Source organism: Tamandua tetradactyla, chromosome 10, assembly GCF_023851605.1.
Source record: "Tamandua tetradactyla isolate mTamTet1 chromosome 10, mTamTet1.pri, whole genome shotgun sequence".
NCBI lineage: Eukaryota > Metazoa > Chordata > Mammalia > Pilosa > Myrmecophagidae > Tamandua > Tamandua tetradactyla.
The window spans coordinates 89,679,072-89,690,713 of record NC_135336.1 but is presented as its reverse complement, the minus strand read 5'-3'; the positions used below and the strand labels follow the sequence as shown (position 1 = coordinate 89,690,713).

Genomic DNA, 11,642 nt, shown 5'->3' with positions numbered 1-11,642 from the left:
GCTGACAGTAATAATTTATCTAGAATTATTAGTCTTTATTTTTTTCGTTATAGAATGTGCCATCTTCACCAGTATTATAAACTCAATCCATGGCAGTCAATGCCTTATGTTTGGTGTACTACAGTAGTTTTTAGCTATCTCAGAGAAATTTCTCCCAGAGAACCCAACTTCCTTATAGCAGCCCAAATCTACTGCCAAACTGTGATGTTTTCCATACTAGGCTACAAAAGGGGCTGAGTTATATATCCCAGCTATTGTAATTCTTCTTTAACAGGAAGGAATATCTCAATCCCTCACCCCCTCTACCCCATCCCACCAAGAGAACCAAAATTCTAACAATTTAACTGGTTTCTGCTCATTTCAAGTTCAGTGTGGGTTCATGTCTCTGTAAATATCTGAAAGAAGCTGGAAACTTCTATCCTCCCAGATGAATCTGTGTACTAGTTATTATATTGGGGGAAATGTCAGATTATCAGTCCTCTGTCTTTTGAGCTTGGCTGTTTCTGTGCCCAAATGACAAGTTATAATGATAAAGGCGCTATTAGGTCAACTTTGAAACTTTGAACTTATTTTCCAGTAACTGGCCTTCAATCACCTCCATAGTTCCTCCTCATTAGCAGGCAAAAAAAGAGGGAGGATCAATTTATTGCTGAGTGATCATACAATGTGGTCAACATATTCGCTACTGATTTCTGGGGGCATCCCTCAAATTCTACTGGTCAGCCAGCTAGATTCTCATCCTCTCTTTTAAAAAAAAAAGCCTTATCTCTGGCAATATCACATCCACGTTGTGAAGTAGAAAGATGACCGTGCATGTGAGGATATGTGCGAAAAGGAGAAGATGGGTGGATCTAGAGTAATAGCAGCAGGGTACAGAAATTCTGTAACTAATTAGCGCATCCGACCAATTCCTTTCTTTTTACTTTTTTTTTATTTTATGGCTGAAAATGCATCAAACTTCTCACAGAAAAAAACAAGCCACTTGTTTCTGGTTTTACTTTTAGGACCTAGAAATATATTTTCTTGAAATACTGATTTCTAAGCCAATGGATCAAATGAAAGTCATCTCTGGGCAAGCAGAGCAGTTGACAAATGCTTGGTGATGCCATAGTCACTCCAGCTTGAGCCTCTGCTTTTTGTTTCCTCAAGTATTTCCATGATCATTAGTGCCTAAAGTCAGTTCATTCATGCTCAAGCCTAATGTTGAGATGCTGGGTGCTGGTAATTATTATTTAAAACAGTACTGTTTCTTCTTTTAAAATAGGTCCTCAACAGTCTTAGCAATATTTTATATCATGTTCAACATGCTTAATGATTTGGACTTTTTTTTTCAGTTAAAGGGCCATTTGGTACATAGTCTTATCTACATGCATTTCAAGTAAGATAGTGTTCACTATTCTTTTCGGAATGCCCTATATTCTTCTGGAGAACTCTTGCTGAGATAAGGTAGATGAACATTGGATGAATTTCCCTTTCTTACTTTCAACATGAAGATAAAATACAGCTACTATATATGGCAATAACTTTCAAGTTTTCATTGTACTGCAACACAGTTAAACTCCCTGAATATCAAATAAGATAATATCTAGAAGTATTAGTTGAAGAAACAGACAAGAAGTTTTCAAATATTATGAGAAAATTAGCAATAAAAAAAAACCTCCTGAGTTCTAAGATACACAACAGAAAAATCTACTCTGTGAGACCCAGACTGGGAATGGCCTGTGATAGAGCTGAGGATAAAGAGTCTAATCACTTAAATGTCAGTCTTTCAATTGAAAAACTGTGGTTCTCTATCTTTTATAGTGCAATCAAATAATAGTACAGAGGAAAGAAATATTTTAGCCAGCTCAGAATACTCATTTGGGCTTGAGTGCTGTACTATCTGGCAGGATAAAGGTTTGTTGGGGACAAACTCCCAGAGAAAACCTATTGATTTTAGTGGAACTGGTGAGTTGCTGACAAATCATAACATTACTATTTTGATCCAAAGTTCTATTAAAAAAAATAAGAAAAAAAAAAAAACTAAACACTCACACTCTGAAAGGCTATATCTTAATGAACACTCTCTCCCTAGAGTTCCTTTGTACCTGGAATAAAAAAGAGTACTGGAGAGGTACTTGTGATATAAAGAAATAAGTGAACAGGGATACTTTGTCCTCTGTGACCTAGAGGTTGAATCGCTTTCCTCCTAACTGTAAAGTGTGATAAGTAGGAAAATACAAGATTTGGCTGAACAGATTAGAAACAATCAGAAAATATGACCAAAATTAAGACGCACTCTTCAATTCCTAATCAGTTTTCTTCAAAAGCCATTTTTCATCATATAATTTAATCTATATGAAAGTATTCAATATTAAGTATGATATATTTGAAATAAATTAAGAGAAAATAAAATGCATGAACTTAGAGGGAATCAATGACTGGCATTTATACATCAACTGAATAAATATATACAGAAAAAGTTAGTATGTAAGGCATTTCAGCATTGCAATAGGCAGATAAAACAAAGGTATCATATCTTCAAAACAATTATGACTGAGAGGCAAAAATAAGATGTACATTGAATAAAATACAAGAATGAAATGCTCACTGTAACAGAACATATTTAAAGTAAAAAAGAGTCCAGAGAGAAGAGAAATTACTTCCAGTTGGAAATACGTGAAGACTTCCTGGTAGTAATGATGCTTGACATTTGCAATAAAGAATAAGTAGGATGAGGGATAAGTAGGGTTTCCGAGAGAGTAAGTAGCCGGAGAAAGGGTGGAAGAACATTTGCAGCAGCAAGGAGGAAATCAGCAATGGAAGTAAAGCATTGACAAGAATGACAAATAATATCATCTGAAGTTCCATATATAGGAGACCTAAAGGACATATGTTTAGAAATAGAGATTGGAGCCAAATTTTTAATATCTTTGAATGCTACCTTGAAGGGATTTGATTTTATTCAGTGGGTGTATTAGTCAGGCTTCTTTAGAGTAACAGATAAAAAACAGTATATATACATACATATGTACATAAATACACACAAGCACATATATATAAAAAATATGTAAATATTAAGAAATGGGGACTGGCAAGTTTGAGCTCCTTAGGGCAGGCTGAAAGCTGAAAACTCAATGAAGGTGGCATTGTATTCCCCAGATAGAAATTCTTTCTGCTTACTGAAATCCTCAGTTCTCACTTTAAGGCCACCAGCTCATTGGATGAGGAGACTCCACTCATTGCTGAGGCAATCTCCTTTGTTGAGGTACATGTAGTCAGCTGTAGATGCAAACAACTGACCATTTCAATCCATATGTGAAATACCCTGACTGTAACAGGCCAGTGCTTGCTTGACCAAACAGGTGGACACCATGACCTAGCCGGGTTGACATATGAAATTAATCGTCATGGTTGGCAATGGAGAGGTATTCAGAACAACTGTGACAATGGAAGATACATTATGTGAGCTGTTTTACCACTAATCTCACTCCAGGAAATCTGACAGAGATAAAAGCATATATGAGGATAGTATTGGGATAGTTTAAACCTATATAAAAGAATATGGTACCATAAATAGAAATAAAGTTAATGAGAGGAGGAAGCAAATTCGGAGGAAACGCTATATGTATATAAATATTGAACTTGAAGCGTAAGGTGTCCTAGTGGAACATTTTTTAGCAGAAACTTGAAGAATCAGAGTAGAGATCAGAAGGTAGAGCAATCCTGCAATTATGAAAATAGGAAAAATAAGGTAGAGAAATTAACTAAAATCTTAAGATCACTGAATTATAGATTTATAAGAATGTGGAACATGATGAATACCAAGAAAGATATATAGTCTGGGGAATAGAAGGAGAAAAAGGAGTTAGATATGGAGATAAATACAAGTATTAGAATGATAGGAGCAGAATCATGTGATTAGAGATCGCTGAAATTGAAGTAGAATAAGATTTCAAAATAGAGAATGGACAGCAATGTAAAACGTGCCATAGAGTTATGATTGAGGGCAAAAAAATAGTCATTGGATGTAGGGAGTTTGTCACTGATGATCATTAAGATAATGGCTTAAAATATTAGTGAGGTCAGAAACTAGATCTTAAAAAAATAATGAGGAAAAGATAGGAGAAAATCTTTGATGCATTATTTTATTATTTTAGATATAACATCAATTGCACAATCTATAAATGAAATTAATAAATTGAACTTCATCAAAAGTACAATGTCTGATCATCAAATGTAACTACTAAAAGCATAAAAACTCAAGCCACAGATTGGGAGAAAATATTTTCAAACCATGTATCTAATAATGGAATTGCATCTAAAATATTCACAGAACTCTCTAAACTGAATACAGAAACAAATAATCCAATAAAAAATGGACAAAATAAGGTGACAAATAAGGAATACAAATATGATCAACATCATCAGTCACTACTCAAATGAAAATTAAGCCTAAAATGAAAGAGTATTACATTTCTATTAGACTGCCTAAAATTAACAAGGCTGACTACACCAAGTGCTGACAAAGATGTGGAGGAACTTTCATACACTTAGCTGGATGCAAAATGACACCAACATTTTGAAAAACAGTTTGGCAATTTTTAAAAGGTTCAGCATTTATCTAATATATTATTCACTCCTAGGCATTTACCCAACAGATAGGAAAGTATATGTCTATTCAAATACTTGTACACAAATGCTCATAGAACTTTTATTTGTAATTGCAAAAAACTAGACACAACCCAAATATCCCCTGATATGTGAATAAATAAATGAATTTATAATCATACAATGGACACCTTCACAACAATAAAAGGATTCAGTTTTTGATACATGCTTCAACCTGGATGAGTCTCAAAATAAGTCTGTTGAGTGAAAGAAGCCAAATAAAAGATTATTTCATTAATATGAAATTCTAGGAAATGCAAACTAATCTAGAGTAACAGAAGAGATCAGGGGGGGCCTGGGATGAGGGTAGGGACATGGTGAGGTGTATAGTGGTGGAAGAGAGGGACTACATGGGCATAAGGGTATGATTTTTATTATGATTTGTGGTACACATTTGTCAAAACTGATCACATTGAATACTTAAATATGTCTGGTTTATTGTATGTTTGTTACATCTCAATAAACCTGTTAAAAATATAGGCAAGGGGCAGAAACTGAAACCACCCTTGTAAAACTAAAAAGGCTTATCTATGAATAGGGGAAGAATACTTTCATCTGCAGAATCTTTAATACGGGTATGAATGGCTGTATTAATTGATACAAGCAGTATTCTGATATCATCTGGAGGAAGTTCTTGTGTATGAATGAAAAGGGAATGAGGTTCAAATCATGTAGGAATCATAGCTTCCACCCTCAAGAAGATTATAATATAAAAAATATCAGTTGAATTAGACTATACTCTGATCATTCACCTAGAACTTACATCTCTGGCCAGATAATTATACAATCTTCCCAACTGATAATAATTCAATTATTTTGCACAAATTCAATGATTTCACAATAGCACCAAATGAAGGTGCTATTATTAGGTCACTTGGTTCCTCTTTATTGTGCCTTAGCCTGCAATGGTCTGATTTCGAAAAATTGGTTGTTTCCTCTAGGCCAAGCTAAAAAGAACATTAATCAGAGATATTGATTTGCACAGCAGGAAAATTGATTAACTATATGAAGTTCTCCTGAACTTCATTCTATACTTATGTTCTTTTACATTCCCTGCAAGTTGACTTTCCTCACAGAAGGAAAGAAAGGTTTATAAAGAAGATTAATGGCTTGATTAAGTACAGGTCAATTTTCATTTGTTAAGGAAAAGCCAAGTTCTATTTGTGAATGTTGCATTTGTCAACAAATAATTAAGTATTTGCCAGATTTCCCAATATATGCTGGGAACAATGATAATACTTACTTTGTTTAGAAATGTAATAAGGAGACGTAAGTTAATACATTCGTGGTGGTTTGAAACTGTACGTACCACAGGACAACATGTTTTTAAAGTTAATCCATTCCTGTGGTTATGTACCCATTGTAAGTAGGATCTCTTGATGAGGCTGCTTCAGTTAAGATGTGTCCTACCTCATTCAGGATGGGTCTTAATCCTATTGCTGGGGTCCTTTATATAAACAGAATGAATACAGAAAGAAAGAAGAAAGCCACAGAAGCAAGAAGGTGAAGACAATGAAACCTATAAGAGAAGGGAGAGACTAGTAGATGCTGCCATGTGCCTTGACATGTGACACTGGACCAAAGGATCAAAGGCAGCTGATCTTTGGGAAGAGAGCATCACCTTGATAATGCTTTGATTTGGACATTTTTATCAGCCTCAAAACCACAAGCTAATTTCCATTGTTAAAAGTCAATCCATTTTATGACATCTGCTTTCACTAGCTTAGATAACTAAAGCAATATCTAAAACATTTAGAATAGTGTCTAGGGTATAATAAGGATGCAGTAAATAGTGGCTAATAAGAGCCCATAATATAGTTGGGAAAAATAAGACATATATAGAAAACAAAAGGTTTTCCTTGCAAGCCAAGGGGTGTGTGTGTGTGTGTGTGTGTGTGTGTGTGTGTGTGTGTGTATGCGTATTAGGCAAATCTAACTATAAATATTTAAAGGCTGGAGAAAAATTGGTAGGAATGGTCTGGAAGGAATTTGTAAAGAATAGGGCAATTTAACTGGGGTTGAATAATGGAAAATACTAAAGAATGATTTTTCCAAGTGAGAAGCCAATGACAAGTGAACAGATAATGTGAAACAAGGGTAATGTGGAGTAATTAATCGCATGGGCCAACAAGTCAAAAGGCAGAAAAGGGTCTCTACTGGGAAGCAAAGGAAGGACCACCAAGTGTTTGGGCAAATTCTCTTTGGCTAAATGAAAGTCAACAACATTTTTCTGTATAAGAGTCATCTGATGAAATTTATTTGAGGGGGTAATAATCTAAATCCAATGTTCAGGATAAATATAAGGCAATAGGTATAGGAGCCAATGATGCCAACAAGAAATCTATGTATTTAACAAAGATGCAAATCTCTGAACTTGAGTGATGGCAGTGAAAGGGAGGAAAATGGATGAAAAAACAAAATTAATTTTATGTAGCATTGAGGGAAAGAAACATTAAAATAGGTACTTCCTCATTTCGATCTGTGCTGTATTTTGGAGTAAGGCTGAATGTCACAAAATATTGCTTAATCTCAGCATTCTCTTCTTAAAATCCATTTTAGAATAAACATGCCTGCAGAACAAAATGTCAATAACTTTTCAGATGATTAAATCTTTCAGCATATGAATACAAATTTAGTTACTACAACTCCTGCCCAATAACCCTCAATTGAAATCACTGGGCTTTCATTTTTTCTGTCTTTAAAACTTGACCATAGCCTGATGTGTCCTTCCCTTCCCCAAACCACTGGTCATTTCTTCCCATTTTTCAAAATTAATTTCAAATGCTGAATTTTAGATAAAGCCAGTTTATTATGTCTGCTCTTCTCTGAATCTCACTAATAGAAAGTGGTATACAGTCATGCATTGTGTATTTGTTTTACCACACCTACAGGATTAGGTGTGTCTCAAGAGCAGAAGCCAATTGTATCCTGTTATCATCTCAGAATCTATCATAATGTTTTGCACATATTTGATACTCAATAAACATTTGGTGAATGAATGTATGAGATGCCTGTCATTTATTATCATATCCTTATTGTTGCAATTCTCTGAGTCTTCTTTACCTATAAGAGAGAAAAATTTGAAATTCTACCTCTAGAGTAAGAGAAGTAAAAATCCTTGGCTCCTTGAAGAAAAACTAACAGTGTAGGTATAAATGGGGGAGCAACACAGGATACCCAATTCCTCATAGTATACCTGGGTCCTTGCATCAGAAAAAGAGCCCCCAAACTGTAGTTTATAGAAGCCTTTTAAGGCTTCTCCTGATAAGGCTTCTAATGTGATGCCCAAATAAGCCCTTTCATTTTAGTGGCACAGCTACTCTTAAATAACACCAGTTCAATATATGTTACCTTAAGGTGTAGTTTACTTTTGGGACACCATATTTTCTAAAAATCTATAGATATTTTTATAGGATTACCTCTCAATACCAGAAAAAAATTAAATAGCCTCATGGTAGTACTCTAAAGCAATTGAACCCAAGGGCAGTTGTCTTCAGAATGGCAGACGGATGTCAAAGCAAGATAGCAATAACAAACAAAATATTCTTTTGTAGTGTCTGATGGTCACATTAACTTTTTAACTATTTCATTATATCTAATCCTCTAAATGTAATTTGAAAATTGATGTTAATATATTCATTTCCATACAAATGATATTGGTAGTGACTAGGGTTCAGAAGAATTATGAAAATTGTCCAGGACCTCACAGATAGTAGATGATCATATTAGTGCACTTTGCATAATACTATTTTGGAAAGAGGGAGGAAAATTGTTTGGGGGCTCAAGGAGCATTATTTTCAGATATTTTTCTTAATATCAATTGCCATACTTTCTAAATTCACGTTTTCTCATATAAACACTTGGAATAGTAAAAATACTGTTCAGAATTATGAGGATAAAGTGACATTACACCACAATGGTCTATCACATAGTAGGACTCAGCAAATGCTAGTTACCTTGCCTCTTTTTCGACACCCATTTATTGGATGGAGAAACATTAACATATATACTACATATACACTGCATATGCATACAGATCCCCATATGTGGGTGGACTAATGATACAGATGCTAGGTACTTACTTATAATATAGAATAGCAGACATAAAGCATCAACACACAGTTTTCATAAACATTCAGTTAAGATGGCTTTACCCACTACCAATGCCATTCAGTTGATGCATTCAGGATTTCACAAGACTCAGCCAGCCGTGAGCACCTCTTTTGAAATGAATTTCACAACTAATGTAAGGAATAAAACAGAATCTATGTCTTAATCATTATATCTTATTTTTTTTTTTTTTTTTAAAGGAAAGACAGAGAGAAGGAAGGAAGGATAGAAGGAAGGAAGGAAGGAAGAAAGGGAAACATCTTTTAAACATTTTCTTGTTTTATTGTATTCTGTTTCTCCGTTTTTGTTACATGGGCTGGGGCCGGGAATCGAACCGAGGTCCTCCGGCATAGCAGGCAAGCACTTTGCCCGCTGAGCCACCGCGGCCCGCCATTATATCTTATTTTGACCAAGAACGATAATTTCCAGTTAGAATATGAGTATACCATGAAATAAATAAGGCCTTTCATAGTCATGAAAAATGGCATGTCATCCAATTTTCTTTAAGCAGTCTGTTTATTTGCTTTTGTTCATAGTAGAATCCATAATTTTAACTAAGCCCAACTACTATCATCTATATTAAAGAATATCTCAAACAAAAACCAAGCTTCCATCTTAACTCAATTTATTTATTGAAGTGAATAAATGAGAACATTTTGTGATAAAAATGTGTGTGGGAAGCCACCTTCTACTAGTGTTCTCAAATAAAACAAAGCACAAATTTGGCACATAGAGTTTTTCCATATTATACAAGTTTTATACTCTTTCTACCCCAAGCCATATGGGTTATAGAATTAACCACTTTCTTTTTCAACTTACTTGCTTCCATGCTCCTTACTTTGGACAATTTCAGAAAAGTATAAAATTTCTCCTAAGAGTGAACAATTTGCCACAGATTCAGAGAAGTTTGCTACAAGAGTTAAAGACAATTCCAAGAGAGGAATTTAAGAATGTTTGTGCAATGGTGGTTATAACTGGAAAAAAATGCATGGGCTTCTAAAGTGTCTGTTTTGTTTGGATAATTTAAGGAGACATTCTATTAATATCCAGCCACATGGGTTTATATCCACATTTCATTGACAGAAGGCATTAAAAAGGACATCTAGTTTTATGTGGTCTCTACTTCCTGTGCTATAATAAAGAGTTCTGATGCAGCCTCATACAACAAGGAAGAAGGGAGTCTGTATACAGAACCACCACCTTCTAGCTATATATAAAGGATCAAGCCTAAGAGAGGTATAATCAAACTCAGGCACTTCTTTCCATTGAACCACAGCCTGCTCTTCATACCTCACGATGGCTTGCCACAACTACTGCTCTAGAAACTACAACATGGGATCATTCAGAAATTCTTGCCACATTCCTATTACCTCCTCCACTGCCCACTGTTCTACTAATGTGAGATCTGGAGATGTCCTCTGCTTACCCAGTAGCTGTCAAGGCAGTATCTGGCTCCTGGACAACTTCCAAGAGACATGTAGTGAACCAACCAAAGAAACCTACGGAGAACCAACCAGTTGCCAGCCAGGCATCTGTGTTACCAATAACCGTGGAACTTCTTGCTGCTCTTCCACTGCATACCATGTGCCCAGATCCTGCCAACGAACCAGCTTTCTTCCTACATCTTCCCACAACCCCAGTTCCTGCCTTCCGGTAACCTTTAGACCTCTGAACTACGTACCCAGCAGCTGTCATCCACTCAAACCTCTTCTCTACAGCTTCCAGCCCGTAAGCTGTGCTCCCAGTGGCTATAGACCTTTAAATTGTTTATCTAGCAGCTGCCGTCCCCTGAGCCTCCTCACCTATGGATGCCGACCCTTAGGTTGTTTGACCAGTGGTCCTCCACCACTTAGTGTTGTGTCCAGCAGCCTCAGACCTCTGCATCTTCTCTCCCATGGTTGTCAACCTTTGACTCATGTGGTCAGCACTTGTTGTCCATCCTACTGAGCGCTGGAACGGTAACTTCCTTGTTCCAGACAATAATCCTGCTGAGGAACCAGAACAAACATTCATACTTCATGGACTTTTTGCTTCTTTCCTAGTAGAAACTGCTTTTTCTTGGTTTTACTGTGTCCTATATAATACCAGTTGCTTCTTTCAGATTTTTAATTGTTTTCATTTCTTCATGACCTCAAATAATTGGTTTACAAGCTCTTCATTGCCACTCATGTGTGAGAAGAGTTTATTTGCCTTATATTGTAATAAAGTAGATTCAGTCAGAATTAAGAATCTGGTTCATCAATGTGTCTTTGTTGCTTTATCTGACAAAGAAATTACCAATCTCACCTGCTTGCAATCTGAATGCATAGGAGAGATGATATTCAAACCATATGTTCATACTTGGAAGAAGGGGTATAGCTTGGTGGCTTATTCCACAAGCTGCTCTCTAGACCTGTGATCCTAGATATTCTTAAGAAATGTACATACCTGCTGTTGGAAGTTATTATGAAAGGGCAAAATTAGGAATGATCTTCCTTACCCCTTTCTCTTACAGTGAACATACTTCTAGCAGAATGTTCCTTCTAGCTGCAAAACTGAACCATGTCTTGCCCCTTATTAAACCTTTGATGGCTTATCTATTTCCATAGTATAAAAATCTAAACCCCTTAGCATGTGGTCTGGTTTCTTTCATTGTCTTTATCCCTCTGCTCTCTCTGGCTTCATTCCCTTTGGTTCAACATTGCAAATAATCCACAGTCTCACTATGGTTAGGTTCCCAAACATGCTGCTTTCTACAAGTCCTCACCCTTTTGCATGAGTCATCATGAAGACCAGTATGCTATTCTCCTCTGTATATATGCCTTGAAAACTCATATTCAGATTCAAAACATAGCTCTAGGTCATTTATTAAACTATTGTTTAATTCAGTAGAAAATGTATTG

General features: G+C 35.7%; 1 protein-coding gene across 1 annotated transcript; it reads left to right on the top strand.

Moving 5' to 3' along the window:
- Positions 1–10,056: 10,056 nt before the first annotated feature.
- On the top strand, positions 10,057–10,707 carry KRTAP26-1 (keratin associated protein 26-1). The gene has a single exon (XM_077117498.1). It carries the CDS (start codon positions 10,057–10,059, stop codon positions 10,705–10,707), a length of 651 nt encoding a protein of 216 aa, XP_076973613.1.
- The last annotated feature ends 935 nt before the right edge of the window (positions 10,708–11,642 follow it).